This window comes from Dendrobium catenatum, unplaced genomic scaffold (genome assembly GCF_001605985.2).
Source record: "Dendrobium catenatum unplaced genomic scaffold, ASM160598v2 fragScaff_scaffold_560, whole genome shotgun sequence".
NCBI classification, from domain to species: Eukaryota; Viridiplantae; Streptophyta; class Magnoliopsida; order Asparagales; family Orchidaceae; genus Dendrobium; species Dendrobium catenatum.
The window spans coordinates 79,735-100,045 of NW_021319022.1; the positions used below are offsets into that span (position 1 = coordinate 79,735).

A 20,311-nucleotide genomic window follows, 5' to 3' on the forward strand; every position below is an offset into this window, starting at 1 on the left:
GTGACACACAAAAGTGTGAAAATTATAGATGAATTAAGTTAATGTGTCATACATTAAAATTGTGGGAGAGAGTAATTGAGAATATATTATGATGTGTATTTCTCAAAATTGTTTGGATTCATGTCGGGTAGGTCTACTATGAAAGCTATATATTTGTTGGGAGGTTTGATGAAGAACTATAATATTTATTGATTTAGAGAAATCATGTGATAAAGTTCCAAGAGAAGTTCTCTGGAGAATTCTAGAAAAGAAAGGAGTTACTAATGCTTATATTCCAGTCATTAAGGATATGTATTCATGAGCTTTTACTTGTGTTCAAACACAAGGTGGTTTGACCAAGTATTTTCCCATTTTAGTTGGATTACATCAACGATCAACTTTAGGCCCATATCTTTTTGCTTTAGTCATTGAAGTTCTTACTAGGCATTTGCCAAAGGATGTACCTTGGTTTATGCTTTTTGCTGATGATAATCTTCTTCTTGATAAACTAGAAAGGGAGTTGAAGGAAAACTTGAATTATTGATGTCAAACTTAGAGTCTAAAGGTTTTCGTTTGAGTAGATCTGAAGCCGAATACATGGAGTGTAATTTTAGTAGTAATAGATCTAGTGGCGGGATTATGGAATTGGGTGATTAAGTATTTAAAACGAGTGCACATTTTAGATATCATGAGTATATTGTTCAAAGCAATGGTGTAATAGATGGGGATATTATTAGTGTAATTTAAGTTGGATGGTTGAAGTGGAAGAATGCATTGAGCTTGTTGTGTGATAGAAAAGTACCCTTAAAACTTAAGGAAAATTTTTATATGTTTGTGGTGAGACCTGCAATGCTTTATGGCATAGAATATTAGCCATTAAAATAGAAGTATAAATTTTAGTTAAGTGTTGCAAAGATGAGGATGCTTAGCGAATGAGTAGATTTACACTTGAGATAGAATGCGAAACGAGTATACACATGAGAAGGTTGGAGTAGCTCCAATGGCAAATAAGATTAGAGAGATTCTCCTTAGATGGTTTGGTCACTTAAAGCGTCAACCTTTTGATGATCCGGTTAGGAGAGTAGATGTATTAGATCCGATCTATGTTAAGAAAGATAAAGGTACCTAAAAAGTTTTGGTTAGAAAGTATTAGAAATGACCTTTTTTATTAGAGATTTAAATGAGAATTTGACTATTAATAGAATGCAGTGGAGAAAAAGGTTTCATGTAGCTGACTACATGGATTGGGTTAAAGGTTATTGTTGTTGTTGTTGAGTTGAACAATTCTTGTGCTAGCAATATATGCTAGCTTAGGGGATAAATAGTTTATGAATAGATATTTTGAGCCATGTAAAAGAATAATTTTGATTGATTAAAATTTCATTTTTTATTTTTCATTTTATGAGTGTAAGTTGGATGCATTATTCCTTTGAGTTTAGTTCAAGATTGATTACCAAATTTCTTGGAAAGTCATCTCTTTGTATTAATGTGAGGCCCAATTTCTTATTTTACCACTTTCATTGCTTCTTCTTATTTCATCTACATAATTTGATATTGACTTTATTAATGCTCTTGATTTTTATTCAAACTCGGCACATCAAAAATTCAATTTGTTTAAATTGAAATTACATTTGCTAGTTGATTTTATGTGGTTCTAAATCTTAATTAACTTTTTGGGATTATTTCAATCATTTTTTAATCAATTGGATTCTTATTCAGTGTTGCTTGCTTACATTTAAAGAAAGAAAATGGCTGAATTATTTGGTCGCTTGTGAATTTTTATTTTTTTAATTTTCCAACATGTATTCATCCCGTGCATTATGTCACTAGTATATTAAAAAACCTTAGATCTTAAACTGTCTGGCATCAATTAGCATGTTAGTTAATTGAAAATGGATATGTTACTTTTATCTAGTGGAAATAATATCCTTTTTGTACGAATTTTCTGATGAAATTCATTTGTGAAAGTCTATGAAAAGTAAAGGTATCTAATATAGCAGTAAGCTATTTCATGAAATTATAATGGGCAGTTTTAAGGGCTTACATATCCATATTTAGTTTTAATGACTAGATGCTTGACATATGCTTTCTCTATCTTTTTTGGCTTCTCTTTCTATTGTTAATGAGAAGCTTCTTTCCACTATGGTTGCATCCTCATCATAGTCACCATCATTAGCCTTTATGAGTCTTTTTAACTATTGTTATTTTAAGTGTATTTATTTTTCTTCCTAATCTAATCATCTACCCATCTTATTGACGTATTTTATACCTTTCAGCTTAAATATTCATATGTTAGTTTATTTGATACTGCATATTATTTCTTTATCTAGTAGAAATCACATCAGCTTACTGATGACTTTTCTGATAAAAACACTGCTATGGCCTGGATTTTGCTATTTCAAGCTTTCTTTTATTTTCACATAAAACGGCGGCCTTCCAAAGACCCGGTTAGGAGAGTAGAGGTATTAGATTTGACTTATGTTAAGAAAGGTAGAGGCAGACCTAAAAAGACCTGGTCAGAAAATATTAGGAATGACCTTTCTTTATTAGATTTAAACGAGAATTTGACCTTTAATAGGACACAATGGAGAAAAAATGATTAATGTAGCCGACCCCACATAGTGGGATAAAGACTTGATGTTGTTGTTGTAAGCTTTCTTTTCTTTCTTTCGTTGCCTTTTAATATTTAGGTTTCTCTTTCTCTAGGGTTTGAAGAACTTGTTTTCACTTTGTTTCTTCTCATGATATTTATTAGAATTTTCTCAGTAAGAACTTCATTATCTTTCAAATTGTTTAGGGCATCTTAGACCTATTTTTAATCTTAGTTTATAGTTAGGTCACCATAGTGCAATATAAGCAAAAAAAATATGTTAATGTACTTAATGTGAAAAAAATATGAAGGAAGAGAGGTAGTATAAATGCAACATGACCAAAATATGTGCAAAATGACACACAAAGAAGGGGTAGATTTTGACAAGAATTGGAAACATTAGTTGTATATCATTTCATCATTTTTGTTGAATTTATGCAAATTTAGGAGAATCGCATCCTTGACAACATTTGAAAGACTTTCCTCAGCATTCCTTTAGTGAGAATGTCTGCAATTATTCACTTTTGATGACAATCGAAGTACAAATTAGACCATTATACATCTTTTTTTCATAGAAACTTCAATAAGCTTAGTATGATTATATTGTATGGGGTTCTGTACAATATTGATGGTTGACTTATCAATATCACTATAAAGACTCATATGATATTTTCATTTATCTTTTAATTCTTTTAGGATAAAATTTTGCTATAGTAATTTGCATATTTCTAATCGCAAGTCTAAATTTAGCTTCTATGAAGGATCATATTAGCACATACTTATTCAAATCACAGGGTTTCTCGCTATGAATGTGCAATTATCCTAAAGTTGATTTCCTATTGCATCTGTTTATGATTAAGTATAGACCCTGCTTAATTAACATTTGTGTAAGCTTCAAGTGTTATATTCTTCCCTTTTTGAATAAAATCATTTTAGCTGGGGCTCTTTTTAGATATTGTAAAATTCATTGAACTACCAAAGTTGTGATTCCTTAGGATTTTGTATGAATTGACTTGCTACACCAATACTATAAATATCATGTTTAATATATGATAAGTGCATAAGCATTCCTACAAGTGTTATTGGGTCTCTTGAACTATCCAAGTTTATGATTAAATTTCATATGACTTCAACAGGCTTGCATTCCAAATTATCTGTATTCCTTTTATTAGATTTGTTATGATATAAGACTTCTTTTATACATGAGCATATACGTGAAAAGGTTGGTGTAGTTCCAATGGAAAATAAGATTATAGAGAGTCGCCTTAGGTGGTTTGGTCATATAAAACGGCGACCTTCTGATGACCTGCTTAGGAAAGTAGATGTATTAGATTTGACTTATGTTAAGAAAGGTAAGAGGTAGAACTAAAAAGACCTGGTTAGAAAATATTAGAAATGACCTTTCTTTATTAGATTTAAATGATAATTTAACTTTTAACAGTGCATAATGGAGAAAAAGGATTCATGTAGCTGACCTCACATAGTGGGATAAAGGCTTGACGTTGTTGTTGTCGTTGTTGTTGTATTAAGACTTCTTTTACTTCAAATTCTTGGTGTAGCATTTTCTATAAAGTCTTCATTCCTTCCCAGTTACTTATTGTTAGAATGATGTTGAAACTAGCATTGCAGAGACTCTCCCTAAAGCTATGTTTTCACAAATAATGACATAATGTATTACCTCTATGGCTTTTATTTGAATCCCATGTAGAGCTTTGTCTTCGAGAACCTTCCAAACCATATCATTGGAGAATTGTTGAAGCCATATAATACCTTTTTTCTAGTTTATAAGTATTTTTCTCTATATTTAAGACAAATGTTGGTGGGATCTCTATGTGCAATTCATCCTCTAAATCATTACACTTGAAGGCATTCTTCACATTGAAATAGTATGAAGGCTAGTAGAAAATGATTGGTAACTATGAGATATATTTATGGATGATAAGAAAAAGTGTAAGAGATGTTTAGTAGATGGATTTCTTGTTTACATGCTCAAAGTATGTCTATGATTAACAAAGTTGCCGTATGGATCTTACTTAGTTCATTTGTTTATTGAAGTATTAGGCTTGGTTTATTCATGGGTAATTGCCTCCCTATTTCAATTATTTATTAGTTAATTAGCTTTTTTGATTGATTTGTGGGATCTTTTGCGAGTTGCTAGACCTGTGGAACGCTAGCTTAGGTTTCGTTTGTGAGAATTTTCTTACTGTTTTAAGGAAAAAAAAAATTAGTACAAAAAATTGTTTATAAAGCAGCAAGAAAGCTATCTCAAATGAAATCTTAGTCTTCTATTTAGAGCACTTCGTGTAAACTCATCCACAAAGTTTACTTTTTTTGCTTTCAAATTTTTTTTTTTTTTTGTTGGGAAGTCATTTTTTATAGTAATATTTAAAAAGTTATGTTTTCCATAATAGTTACACCACCTTAGTTATCTCAAATAGTGTAGGGGCAGGGTTTATTTGACATGATTTGAAAATTCGACCTCAAAATTTTGGGTTAGGATCAACATATTTGGGAAATGGGTTAGGTTTGAGTTTCACATCTTGACCCGATTGTAAATTCGGGTTGTTTTCAAGCCAATCTGAAAACCTTAAATCAACCCAGAATTGATTCGGGTCCTTGTAATGCACCGCATTGCAACCCTGCCCCTGCATCCTATAATAGCCTACCTCACCCATGCTCTCATGCTCTCAACCTTGCACCGGCAATCACATGCTTGCTTGCCTCACCCGCGCTCTTGGCCTTGCACCCGCGCTCGCGCTAAATCCCACGGCTCGCGTGCATCCACGAGTTTAGGGTTGGATCGGGTCAACCTGAAAATACGATGAGTCGGGTTTGGGTTTGAATTTCTGACCCATTTGCTTAGTCGGGTTGGGTTTGAATTGGAACAGTTGGAGGTGGGTCAGTTTCAGATTGGACTCAAATTCGATTCGAAAACTCATTTTGACATCCCCTACCAAACATATTTTATGATATTATTTGAACGGATCTTAAGATATTATTTGTGATAGTTTTTTTTACTGTTTTTGTATTAGAAAAAAATAATTAAAAAAATAATTATGTTTGAATGATAATTGTTATATGAATTTCTGATTAAGCCATTGACATAAAAAATAATCCAATCCGACTCCAAATAAATTCAAATCAAGCACTTTAATCATAACCAAAAATCTCAAAGCATTAATTACAGGTTCAAATGATCTCTAAATCTAGCATACGAATTCAACCAGATCACAACCATCTAATATTAATATTATCAAGAAATTTAAATTCTAAAAGAACAATCTTTGATCAAGTAAATTCATACGAGCCATCTAATAGAATGTTTTGAATTTTGGCAAACTTCAGTCATGAAATAGATGCACTAGGTGAACTCCTATCGCAAAATACCTGATATCTTTGATACCTCAAGCGAACCTTCATTGCGTTTTTTTTTTTTTTGACATTTAGGCAATTTAAGACAAACTCGTACACACATACAACACATACACAAAGATTTGAACCTAAGACCTTTTAGTTAAAAGCTTAAACTTTTAACCAACATGCCAAGGTGAGCTATGTTGCGTAATAACTTCAATGAACATCCTAGGCAAACTCTCACAACAAACTCACAAAACTGCTCCAATCGAATGAAAAAATGCGCTATATTCTTGTGTTCATGGTCAGTGTGACGCCAATGTTACCGTCGTAATGTTCACAAACTCTTTTTTTTAATGGTAAAAGAGAAAACTGAGGTGGAGAAAGGCTAGCGCTTGCAGAGTTCGGTTGAGAAAGAATATGTGTGGAAATTTTTTTTTTTTAGTGTTAGAAATAGAGTTAGATTGAAGATGAATTACAGCATTTTGAAATATTACTGTATTTTGATATGAAAAATGAACTTTTTGGTTGGAGATAATGTAGAGACGGTTCATGTGGCATAAATATTTTATATTTAAAAGTTTTTTATTATATATTTATATTAAAAGTATTATAAATTTTTATCATATGGCCTATATTTTATATGATTTTTAAATAAATAAAAATCCAATTTAGGTCTTGGCTATTGGTTTCCACTTTCCAGTCGTCTGATTGAACCTACAAGCCTTAATCAACGCCGTCCGCTCTTCTAAACAGTGAAGTCCATGGCTTCGAGACCCACGCTCTCACAATAGCCATCCATGGCGACGGCGGAAGCGCATCTTCTCCGGCTGGTGATAAGCTGCCGGAAGCTAACGGCACAAGTCACGAACGGCGCGACGGATACAATTGTCGCAATGGCGTCTTCAGGTGAACAGGAATTCGCTGCCGCGACCCGCGCCAGGATCTATCGCCATCCGCACTCCCGACGCTTCTGGGACGAACGGGTCGCTGCACGCGTCGGAGAGAAGCTCGCCGTTCGCCTCCGCCAGATCGGCGTCTCCGACGTCCGCCTCCACCTTGAAGACGGCAACCAAGAGCCCCTCTCATTGCCTCACCATTACCGACGGCCGATCGCTTCCCTGTTTTACTCTGTGGAGCGGGCTGGCGTCCGTGTTGATGGTGCTGATGAACTCCGATGCGATCGTGATCTCCCGGCCGGGTAAGTTTTTTACTTGTTACGGCCTCTGTCCGACCTGTGTTAGGGTTTCAGAATTGGACTTATTCGGAGGCGTTCTTGTGTTTTGAATTGAATTTGAGCATACGTTTTTTTAATTTATTCATAAAATTATGATATTATGTGAATATTACAATAATTTTTTAAGCATTGAAGTTGCATTGGTTATATCTATGAAGAGAATTTAAAATTTTGTGGTGATCATTACAAGAATGACTATTGTCTGAATGAAATGATATTGCACAATATTACTTTATTATCGCAATCGTTGGTCTACCAAGAAACCTAGAATAGGTTTTTTTATCAATCAAAGTTAAGATATTTTTTGGTCGACTAATCAGAACAGTTTCTTCGTCAGATGACCTATAAAGCTCTATTTGATCAACCAAGAAACCTACTATAGGTGATTTTTAGATCAACTAAAATCAAGAGGTTTTTCGTAATAATAAAAGAACCAAATAACCTAATAAGTATTTATAACCGCGTTCAGTTTAATTTTGATGACATTATGATGATGAAGAACTCTGTGCGATTGGTTTTCAATATACTATTATATAATATTAGTGTTTTGTCCAAAAATTGTAGCATGTTTTTTTTATTTTTATTTGTGCAAACAAAAGCTGGGGATAAATAAATAAGGACTTCCAACTATTCACCCAAACACTAGAACACATAAAGCCCCTGTGAGATAATCAATAGTAATAAACAGCAAGTTAAGCTCCTTTTAAGAAATGATTGATTTGTTTTGTTTACTCATGATTTTCTCTTCTATATGGGATAATTCTCTTAACAAGAGCAAGATCTTTATTTTATAGGTTCAAACTTGTAAGGTGTTTGTTCAAATGCTTTGTTTTGTATTATTATTGTTGTGTACTATAAATTTTGTGACGATTGAGAATTTTACGTGTTAGCATTGCACGAATATCTAACACTAATTGAAAGAAAATAATGCAAAACACACCATATCATATTTGAATCTTTGAGTCAACAACAAAAAGATATTGCCCTCTAGTGAGAACATATTAGTTTCTCTTGATTCTTAAAAACTTTGTCCAACTTTGTGCACCTTTCAAAACTTTTGAATTCATTTGTGTCTGTGATGTAGCGAGAGCATATCTTCCAAGGTTTATGCCCTCTGAGGGTTTTGGATGAATAAAAATTTTAATTCTTTTTTGTCCTATGACTTCTTTAGATTTTAAAATTAGCAAATAAGTTATCCTTCTGATTTTTTAATCTTCTAAGATTTTTAAGAGAAAATATATCTTCTAATGCTTATATCTTTTGAGATTTTCTAGATAATATATACTTTATGAGGCTTTAGTCTTCTTTTTTTTTTTTTTGGAGAATTCATATATTCTGAGCCTATGTTTTCTTATATTTTTGAAAAATTGTTACTTCTGAGATTTATGCATTTTGATATTTTTGAATAACTTGTATCTTTTGAGGCTTTGGGCTTCTTTGATTTTTTAGAGAATTCATCTCTTTTAAGGTTTATCCTCTAAGATTTTTGAATAGCCTATATCTTTTGAGGTTTTAGCCTTTTGAGATTTTGGTGTGTAGAGATCGTATCAACTAGTTGCTATGATAGAGACTTTCTAGTGAGTACACTATCTACTTCTAGCTTTTAATGGAGGCTTCCTTATAAGCATACCTTCTAGGGATTTAGAGTAGAAATCATGTCTTCCTCATGAGATCTTTTTTAGTTCAAAAGATAAAAAAGCAATATTATTTTAAAAAAAGCTTCATTACTATCAAGCATGATATACATAATAATTTAGTAGAAACTTGAAAATTGTAGATATTTAGTTATCTCTAAGAGAAAAAATATATCCTTATGAGATAAAAATTAGAGGAAGGGCTCAATTTTTTGGTGCTCATTCAATGATAGAATCTTTTATTGGATTTGTTGGAGATAGGATGTGCAACCTAACTATTGATCTTCTCTTATTTCTCTTATTACCCCTAGGTGTAAGAAATTTAACCTTGAAGTGGGAAATGGATAAAACTATATAATAGAGATTAACCAAATATTGTATCATAGCTTGAGCTATTATCAACTACCATGAATTGCTTCAGAATAGTTGACTGCAAAGTTGGTTGCCCCAAGGTGATTAGTAGAGTGAATATGCCACAAACCTTTGTAGTGTTTCCTCCAAAATTGCGAATATTATAAGGGTAAGGTTGGAGTTTAGCAAAGGTTAGGCTAAGATTCATGAAGGCAATTATGTATAGAAAATCTAACAAACTATATATATCAACCAAAGTCTTTATAGTATTGATAATAGATGTACTAATTTTAACTTAGATGATTAGAGCATCTTGATATAGAAAAGACATTTCTAATTCTCAAAACTAATTTTATTTTTCTTGGACACACCTTGTGTATGAAGATGGATTTTTGTTGCATTATTCTAATAGTATCAATAATTTCAACAATTTTCTTTTCATTATTCTTCTAATTTTCTTTATTTTGAGCCCAACAATTCATAAATTACTCTTGTAAATAATAGCCTAGGTGTGTAAGGAGCCCCTCATCCCTTACATGTTGATTATGAGGGTGACAAACTTTATATTTTGATGGTATTATTTGTTGAGTAGATTCTTGTAAGAATAGAATGATTTGAGCTTGTTATTCATCAACCACATGAAGGTGATCCTCGAAATTAAGACCTTGATGATCTCTACCAACTAGACTATGTTGACTTCGATTAAGGGATTGGTCTCCATATTGGTAAGTTTTAAAGTGGGAAACACCATTATTTTGGGCATTATACATGTTAGGCATTTGACCAGCGCTTGCAAAAAAATGGGCATGTTTCTTATAGGTGACGTCAAACTGTTATATGTTAGAAAAATTATAGTGATGGAAAGAGATTTATGTCTAAGCATTGCACAAAGATCTGGTATATGCATTAGATAAAAGAAAAAATATATAAGTGAAACCATAGTTTTTATGTAGAAAAATTTGCAAGAAAATAATTTTTCAATCTAATTTGGTCTCATTTGGACTTAAGATCGGATGACTTTTGGTAGTGAAAGAATTATTAAAACAATATTGACATGAATTATATTATTTAAGATATATTTATCATTTATGAAAGCAGGCTGAGTTTGATAAATAATTTAATGGAGGACATAGTTACATCTATCAGTAATGAGTTTTGTAATAACTTTATAGAAGGTATAACACAAATAAATAGGCCTAAAGCTAGATAGAAAATTAGAACTTGGGGGGGGGGGGGGGGGGGGCGGGGGGGGGGGGGGGGGGGACTAAAGCAATAGCAAAAAACTCCATAAATTTGGGATGGAGTAAGAACTGAAGAAAAAACAAAACGCAACACAAAAGATTTGTTTCCTAATAGTATGTAATATAACCATAAGGAGTTTATAATTGAAGTTATTAAGTCCAAGAGCATTGTTCACACTAATATTAAAAGTTATCTTCATGATTTTCAAGTTAGTAAAAGGAGCAATGAGAGTTTATAAGAAGAGTTAACCTAACAATTCAGCTAGTAATCTTACTACAATGACAAAAATTGTTTTTTATGATTATTGATAACATTGAAGTGATATATGACCTCATTTGCAATGTCTTGAGGACTTGCAAGAATACTGCTAAATGTTTCACTATATTTTTTCTTAATCAAATTATGGTTTCTCCTTTGATACTTTGATAATGAAGATCCAAATCATCCTCAACCTTAGTAAGCTAATTAATTTTCACTCTTTGATTAGCCCAAATGATTTCATAATTTAAGGCCTTCAAAATATATTGTTGAATATTTTTGACATATGTAAAAAGAGATATATCAAGTGGAATGCTTTCAAGAAGAGAGAAATTCAATTCAAGTTTATCCTTAATCTTATAAAATGATAGCTATTCACAAAAAAAAAAAGGGATCTTGCAATTTTTCCTCAATAATTTTAGTATCCAACATGCTAAATATATCAATATGATATTTTAAATCAAGATGTCTACATTTTGAGATATAACCCTCCCCTTATAGGCCCCTTACATATAAAGAGGCATGGGTTGAGTAGGGCATTAAGTATATGGATTAATGGATTGCCTCCAAGGCTTATTGTATCACAAGGATTTAGAAGTACAACTGCCTATTAAATTATGAGTGGGAAGGGGATTGCTAATTGGAGGATATTTAGAATTATTTTCTAAGGGTGATGGAGTTAGTAGATTCTAGATTTGGTCGGTAATGATTAGCATTTGGAATAGTGGCTTGATAATGATTGAGTTATATGGTATATTTGAATGTGGTGGATTGGTGGGTGAGCGATGTTAATATTATAAGGAACCGCGTGGTAAAAGCAACCGGATGCAAAATTGTCTCTCCTATAATTCTTAATTTTCAACTTCTGGGAAAATAATTTGTAATTATTTTATCGATCAAGGGGGTTATTTACAGGGAAATGAATCATTTTCAAGATCAAATGTGGAGTAGGAAGAATAAGCGTAAGGCTTCTAGTTATGAAATACTTCCAATGTGAATCTTGCACCATTTGAACTAAGTTTAATGCAATCTTGCACCATTTTAACTAAAACACGAACTCGAGCAAACAAATGCATCGACCAAACAATTGTGAGATTATCAATAGTCAAGGGACTCCTATTTTGTTAACAATCGTGTGGGCACCCCTTCATTCGAACTTCATGAAAGTTGGGGAGTCTAAGCTAGAGATGATATCCATAAAATCGCCATTCACATGCTTCATATCCCAAATCCATTTCATAAAAATAACCAACTTACCATTGAAGAACCACTGGCCACCATTCTAAACCATCTCATAATCCTCCATACAACTAAAAATGAACAAGAAAAAAACTTACAGAGATGGTTATGAGATCTAAGGTATCTCTATACGTTTGAGCTTCCATAGGCACTTCAACATGTTTAGAAGAATAACATAGAAGACCAATTGTGAAATGGTGTAACCAACAAGCACACATTTTATTATTTTTTTCTCTCAAAGAAAACTCATGGAGAAAAAGGATTCATGTAGCCGACCCCACGTAGTGGGATAAAGGCTTGATGTTGTTGTTAAAGAAAACTCCTCGATATATAAGGTCCTTGTTTCCTTATGGCTTTCCATAAATTAGAGTGAAAATTGCGTAAATATGGGGGTAAGTTGAAATTAAGCATGTTTAGTTCATTTTAGTAATAGATTTGGGGAGGAGGTGACAAGCTGGTTCGTTTTAGTGGTATATATGGGAGGAAAATTTTAGCTTCGTTTGAGACGGCTTTTTTACTGTTTTTTAAACCAGATTTTTTGTTCAAAAAATTTTAGTTCACCTAATTTTTGAACTAAAGAGCTTCGTTAGAAAACAGTAAAAAAAAAATCATCCCAAACGAAATCTTACATGAAACCATGATCATTGAGGGGAAGAAAAAGCTCATAATCCAAGGAATGAGTACATATCATGCAAGGAGGGGACAACCAAAAAGGGTAAAGGGAAAAAGAAGATGAATCTATAAGGGAGAATTTAGGGAGAGAAGTTCTTTGTGAATTTGTATATAGAGTCCATGAAGGGAGAGGATGAGAGAAAAGAAGCATTAAAAGCCCTCCAACCAAAACCAGAGGTGGAGAGCACAAAAAAATATTACATAAAATCTAAAGAAAGCTACACATAAGTTAAGAAGTTAGTAGAACTAGGGATGCAGCATGCTATAGCACAAGAAACCCTGTAAGAACTAGTAAGGAACACATGATAGTGCCATAATTAAAAACTATTACTTGTTCTATCAATTAAATTTTAATTTAAAGCATCTATATTCATTGAAATTAATGGTTTATTCAGTCTCTTTGATATTCAAGGCTTTTTTGGCCATTCATCCAAATCAGCAAAATTTTATAATATGACTTCAATTGCCTAAAAAAGAAAAATTAGAAAATTTGTTTTCATCATGTGTTAAATAAATAAATTATTATAAAATTTGAAAAAAAAAAATGGATACAAAAATACTTTTTATGCTATAGATCACAACCAATAAATTACTCTTAATTTTAAAAATTATATAAGGAAATAAATACAAAATAAAATTATTAAAAAATTAATCCTTTTTAAGGGCTTCTTAAAAAAGCTAAATTATAAATCATTAGGCCTCCATTCGGGTCAAATAATGACAACATAAGCACATAATATAAATTAGTTATAAACAAATTTTATTTACTATTGAAAGCGTAATTTTACATAATTAGTCAATAAATATAATTTATAATTTGAATTCAAATTAGAAGTAATGTTATACGTCGATATTAATTAATATAATATTTATAAAATTTAAATTACATTATGTAATACTTATATTTAAAAATGCCATAATTAGCTATTAAAAGTGTTTGATTTTAAGTTCAAAAACTTCTAAATTAGGGATCACTTCTAATTTAAATAAAAATGGTATGCATAATCCGACCATTCAATTTTGAATATTAATATTTAAATTTTAAAATCTTTGCATTATATGTATTTAATTTAATAATAATAAGATCAAAATGTAGCAATTAACTTTTAAATATTATCAATTACAGAACAGAAAACTTTAAAATTAAAATTGTATCATTTATTATTTTTTAAGCTTATAATAATAATATGCATAATATGATAATTAGCTTTTGTTTACTTTAATTCAAGTTTAAAAATATGATTAATTTAATAATGAATATATAAATGCTCTACATCTTTTGAATGATCCATGCATTTTAGGCTTATAAAGAGAAATTAAGACAATTTATAAGATTTTACATCATCCAAATTCTATCTAGATGAGAGAGAGAGAGAGAGAGAGAGACAGAGAGAGAGAGAGATTCTGCAACCTTATCAAATCAAATTCTACGAGCTTCGCATTCTTTTTAATAAGCATATGCAGAATTCTATCTAGATGTCTTTGATTCCCTTTTTTCTTCTTTGAAAGCAACACAAAACTAAATCAGAAATATCAAATTTTAAAACAAAGTCATATACATCCTATAGCCCAAAAAAAAATAGACAATATCATGCATAACACTAAAAAATTGATTATTTACAAAACTACCATTCTCTTACCTCCATTTTTTTTATTCTCATGCAAATAATAATAATAATAATAATAAAACAAACAAAAATGAAGCCAATTAAGGCAATGCACACACCACATTAGGGGTGTAACCGAGTCAAGCCAACTCGTGAGCCAGCTCGGACTCAACTCGGTAACAAGAGTTTATCCCACTACGTGGGGTCGGCTACATGAATCCTTTTTCTCCATTGTGTCATATTAAAAGTCAAATTCTCGTTTAAATCTAAAATGAGCTACATACAAATATTAAAATTCTTAATAAAACTCCTACCAATTTTTTTGGTTGTTCTAGTATCACCAAATACATAGTTCTCTCTCTCTCGATGTGAGACGAGTCGAGCTCAAGCTCATTTTTTGAGCTTGACCCAAGTTTGAGCTCAAGCTCAGTATTTGGTAGTTGAGCTCGACTCGAACACCCCCTGACTCGAGCTCGAGCTCGACTCATTTGCACCCCTATATCACATGTGTAAACTTTGAACTCAAGACCTCTTGGTTGATAGCCAAAGCTCACAACCAACATATCAAAATAAGCTACATACAACAAAAACACAACAACATCAAGCCTGTCCCACTATGTGGGGTCGGCTACATCAAAATGAGCTACATACAAATATTAAAATTCATAATAAAACTCCTACCAATTTGTTTGACTATTCTAGTATCACCAAATACATAATTATCTCTCTCTCTCTCTCTCTCTCTCTCTCTCTCTGAGACGAGTCGAGATCAAGCTCATTTTTTGAGCTCAAGCTCAGAATTTGGTAGTCGAGCCCGACTAGAGCACCCCCTGACTTGAGCTCGAGCTTGACTCGTTTGCACCCCTACATCACATGTTCTATATATATATATATATATATATATATAAGATTTGAGTAATGTATATAATTCTCTAAAAAAAAGACAACAAAAGCAGGTATCACAAAGTAACATGAGCACATATTGTAATCATTTATGTACATGATAGTAGCGTGGGAACATGCTTCAACAACAATGCCAGTTATATGGGCAATAAGCAGTAAAGTCTCTTAGTTCCAAAGGTGTATGCTACAAGAGAATCTTCTTAATTAACATGAAGAAATCATGTTAGAAAAACTGATTAATTGCAGGGTAAGCAACAAAAAAAAAACCTGCAAAGCTTTAATTGGTCAGAGTGTTAACTTTGAATCCAACGATCCTGCAAGACTTCCTTCGCTGGTCATGGCCTTCTCCGAATTCTGCTTAAATGGCATTTCCAAGTTATTATGTATAAGATAAGTGACTTAGGATTCCTTTGGGACGGCTTGTTACTGCTTAAAATATTTTTTTAGCACAAAAGATTTAATTTTTGTACTAAAAAATTGTTTTAAGAGGCATGAATAAAGTCGTCCCAAACAAAGCCTTAGGCTTCATTTGGGATGGCTTTTTATTGCTTCTTAACATCTATTTTTAGTAAAAAATTAAAATTTATGTATTGAAAAGCCGCTTTAAAAAATAGTAAGAAAGTCGTCCCAAACGAAGCCTTAATGAGAAATGAGAAATTTAAGTGTTGCGCAGACATACCTCCATACCCCACTTGATGTAATCTGGCGACTCGCATGCCTTATATTCATCAACCAAGCTCTCTATAATTTCTCGAGATTCATCAAATTCAGAAAGATCATTGTCCTGTTCATACAGATTGTAGCTTCAGCAATAAAAAAAGCATGGGAAACATGCCTCAGCTATTCAATAGGTAGAGAATTGCACACAGAGTGCAAAACGAACCTGTTGTGGCTTCTCATCTGCTCAGTAAAATATTCCAGACAACACAAAAAAATTAATTTAAAAGTTTTCAGAAATGCGGATCTACAAAGAATGCTCCGTTAGATATCCTATTTAGCCAGCAAATATTGGCTAAAAGGAGTTTTGGGAACAGAATCAAAAAATTTACATCAAATTTCTGGAGCCGCAGTTACATGGTCATAGCTAATATTAATTTAAAAAGATTCTGTGCCCATCAAACTTATTATATCTTTATGAGAATATGATCATTGTTTTGAAAATCTCATTTTCTTTGTTTTGAATTGAAGCACTCCAAAAAATAATGTTTCAGAAGACAAATACCTCTACTTCTGAACCTTTTGCTTCCACAGCTCATCTTGTCATGTTGGTTGAGAGCTTAGACTTTCAACTAAAAGGTCTTGAATTCGAGTCTTTGTGTATGAGTTGTGCGTGTGAGTTTGTCTTAAATGACCTAAATGTTCAAAAAAAACCTTCTGCTTCCCGCTTTACTCTGAAGCATGCCGAATTTAGGTTTAATTGCCTAAGGTAGAATAAATCCATCAAATCCCAACTCTAGATTGAGCGCAACTGTCATTCTATTTTGGGAATAAATCTCCTTTTTTTTAAAAAAAATAAAAATCTCAAGGAAAAGCTAACTTCATAGGTACTGATTTTTAGTTATAAAAACTAAAAAATAGATTTCCTTCTGATATAAACTTATATGTGAGCCTAAGTCCTACCGGAAAAAGAAAAAAAAGCAAATATTTTGTATTGCATTTACTCTTTTGTAGCTTTTAAATTGACTGCTGCAAAATGTCTAGTTACTGACGAAAAGTATCTTATAATTTGTTTAATTTATTAAACATCATTCTCATGATATGTCATAGACAAGGAAAAATCATAACTTGAGGTAGAACTTTTGTTTGTGCCACAGGTAAAAAAAAATTGCATATATGTGCTTATTTAAGCAGGTTAATTTCTTCTTTTATATCTTCATGTATAGATTGAAATCTTTCAATCATACTGTATTTCATTTACTATTAGCTCTTGGACTATTGAATTCTACGAATGGTAACTAAAATATGAAGCTTAAGATTCACAACTTTTGAATCCTGAGTGTTGGTTGGTTTGATAAGTGGTAGTGCTCTGTTTTGCTCTCTGCCTTTGCTAACATTCTTTTTATCAACCCTGACAACCCAGAAAGCCAGGATAAGAAAGGTTCAGGTTAAGATTAGGATGCACTTGCACACTTCACATTCCTAAACATACCGATCATTTCAATAGCGTACAAGAAGGCTTACAAATTGATAACCATGCGAATCTGTCAATATCATACTGGCAAATGAATATTCTTCACACCCTAAATGTGCACGTATTATAGATTGCTTTGGACACATTAAGATCATTTTCAAAATGAGCTTAAGCCAACTCCTTAGTCAAGAAGCTACACAAAGAAAGGAACTACCGGTTTGGAAAAATATATTTATCCAATTTGGTCTTGCATCCTGATTTGCTTGAAAAAATATAACTAAATAAGCAAAAAAATTATCTAATGTCTGAAAAAAGAAAGATGGCCTTAAGCCAGCCTTATTTAAGTCATTACAAAGCCTTCTTAGCACTGAGGAAGTAAACTAGTTAAGGCACATATCAATCAAAGAAAGAATGAGCATAGAAAGTTTTAGCAAGAGCAATATTGCAAGTCATCTTTAAGCCAATTCCATAATTCATACTAAAACGGAGCAGGAAATTTGCTATTGCTTGGCTTTAAACCCTTAACTTTTTCTAGCCACCACCAGCATGGCACATACCAAGGCAGCAACAATTAAAAGAAACAAATGAACAAATATAACTGATAAAAATGAGGATGAAAGACCATAATTGGTTCATAATTAGTACAGAAGCAAACAGACAAAATAATAAAGACAAAAAGACAAACGCAAATTCAAAAGAAAATATTTCAACAAAACATTAAAAAAAAATGAGAGATCAATAAACAACTTACTGCAAACATTGGGAACTTTCGATAATTGTCTAGGAAGGCCTGTTTCTTCCTCAGTTTTTCATACTGACCCAGACACCTGCTGAAGAGGTGCCGTATGCTAGTATGATTTGCAAGCATTAAACCACTAACCTATAATTAGAATCATGTCTATTAGCCATTGACGTTAAAAGAAGGAAATGGGGCATGGGTAACTGTTTGCAAACTAAGACTTCGTTTGGGATGGCTTTCTTATTTCTTAAAGCAGCTTTTTAATAGAAAATTTTTAGCTTTTGTACTAAAAAGCTGTTTTAAGAAGCAGTAAGAAAGCTATTCAAAATGAAGCCTAAATCAACTGATACCAATAAGGATGCATAAAATCAAATTAGATTTACCCTATGAGTAGTTTGAACATATGGAGATTTTCTGGACAAAGCAACCTGCAGTTAAAGCAACAAAACACATTCTGAAGAAACATCAGCTTGAATAAGCCCTTTTTTTTTGCTTGATCGGTTCTTTAAGCTACCTGAATGCTTGCAGGTCCCCATTCTATGAAATTAACTAGCTTTCTTTCACGTATTCTTTGCAAGCTCTCATGCACCTAGTTCAAAATTGTAATAATTGGCATGATAATGAAGTAAAAAAAAACTGAATCAAACTGAATTATTAACAATTAAAAAAATCAATTGAAGAACTAAATGCTGCATAAGTTTACTATGTAAAACCTTTTGAAGAATAATATGATAATTGCGAACTGTTTCAAAAACCAAATTCCTCATTTCAGAAGCCATTTTCCCGTCTCTTCATGCCCAAACAAATGATCCAATAATATGGAGGCAGTAAAGAAGGGATACAGACAACACAGGACGATTTGAATATGTCAAATAAGGTGAATTGCACCATTTACTCACAAATATATATATATATAAGAAAGATGAAACTTTTTCCTAGGAAAGAACAATAGTTCTCAGAATATTAATTTTGTGTCAGGTGCCTCATAGAGTCTCATCAACTTCAATTCATGAGCTTCATCAATTTTACTAATGATTCATTCAATCATCAAGGTTGTTAAAAAAAATTAGGATTATTGAACAACATATGAAACCATTATTTCACTAATCAATCCTCAAATACAGTCTCTTCCATGCATTAAATTCCAAAAAATTTAAAATAATTTATGCAAAATAAAATGGAATTATCTCTCATCCAATCAGAGCCATCTACTGAGAAATTTGAAGGATATGATAGATGATCAAGCTTTTTAAATGTGTCAAATTGCACGTGCCAATATTTGATTCATTCAATCATCAAGGTTGTTAAAAAAAATTAGGATTATTGAACAACATATGAAACCATTATTTCACTAATCAATCCTCAAATACAGTCTCTTCCATGCATTAAATTCCAAAAAATTTGAAATAATTTATGCAAAAAAAAATGGAATTATCTCTCATCCAATCAGAGCCATCTACTGAGAAATTTGAAGGATATGATTGATGATCAAGCTCTTTAAATGTGTCATGAAATTGCACGTGCCATTATTTTTAATGATGTCAATGAGAAGGGGCAATTTGATCTTAAATTTAAAAATCACAACCTCAAAATTTAAATTAAAGAAGAATAGTGATTACGTAAAAGCACCTCTTTGGATGAATAACAAGGCTCAAGCATGAGCTAACGGAGTAATCTCAAAAACCCAAAGACATACAACAGTTAAGATAACACAATTGGTAAAGCTTATGACTAATATGACATTGAAGTTTTTCAGCTTATGACTAATAAAAAGCAAGTTCTGAAAACTTTACCTGTGTAGGATCAACTTCTCCTTGAATAATGTTTAAAATTGATATATATTTTGCTTGGCTGGCTTCTTTGGTTCGAGCATAAGAAGAGACCATGATATTCTTTGTCTGCCAAATGCAAATAAATAAACAAGTTTACATAAGTGATGGCCAAAAATTAAATAATTCTATAAAAATACTGAATTCAAAAATTTTTTTGATAGGGAGGAAGGCATACTTGCAAAAGCCTTCTCATAACATCCAACACAGTAGTCTTACGTATCACATTGACCTGCAAAAGAAATTAAAAATATTACATGCTTGATTAAAAAGTATTTTAAGTTTTATGGAAAGAACGTCATCATCGTCAATAGCCTTACCAAACTATTAACAAATCTTCCTCTAATTCATTTTTGCCACATGAAATGCAAAGATACTTTTGGCACAAAATCTAATCATTCTAGTCAACCATTTTTTCTTCCAGAGTCTTTCACTGTAATTATATCTATCTTGATAGTGCACTGCTTGCCCTCTAATGTTGCTCAAATAATTTTTTAATATAGATCATAAATAGTTGCAACTCATATGGTATCTTTAACAAGATTA

At 32.0% G+C, this 20,311-nt stretch overlaps 2 protein-coding genes across 2 annotated transcripts in view; one reads left to right on the top strand and one right to left on the bottom strand.

Annotated features, from left to right (window-relative positions):
• Positions 1 to 6,630: 6,630 nt before the first annotated feature.
• On the top strand, positions 6,631 to 7,331 carry LOC110113030. Its single transcript, XM_020845447.2, has one exon. It carries the CDS (start codon positions 6,724 to 6,726, stop codon positions 7,126 to 7,128), a length of 405 nt encoding a protein of 134 aa, XP_020701106.1. The 5' UTR covers positions 6,631 to 6,723; the 3' UTR covers positions 7,129 to 7,331.
• A 7,777-nt stretch (positions 7,332 to 15,108) lies between these two features.
• LOC110113031 (tubulin gamma-2 chain) overlaps positions 15,109 to 20,311 on the bottom strand; it is a 40,354-nt gene continuing 35,151 nt past the window's right edge. The window contains exons 5-11 of the mRNA XM_020845448.2: positions 19,944 to 19,997; positions 19,730 to 19,834; positions 18,451 to 18,525; positions 18,320 to 18,364; positions 17,949 to 18,077; positions 15,746 to 15,850; positions 15,109 to 15,420 (exon numbers count right to left, since the gene is read on the bottom strand). Coding sequence (XP_020701107.1) covers positions 15,352 to 15,420; positions 15,746 to 15,850; positions 17,949 to 18,077; positions 18,320 to 18,364; positions 18,451 to 18,525; positions 19,730 to 19,834; positions 19,944 to 19,997 — 582 coding nt within the window. The 3' untranslated portion in view covers positions 15,109 to 15,351. The remainder of the gene's footprint in view (positions 15,421 to 15,745; positions 15,851 to 17,948; positions 18,078 to 18,319; positions 18,365 to 18,450; positions 18,526 to 19,729; positions 19,835 to 19,943; positions 19,998 to 20,311) is intronic.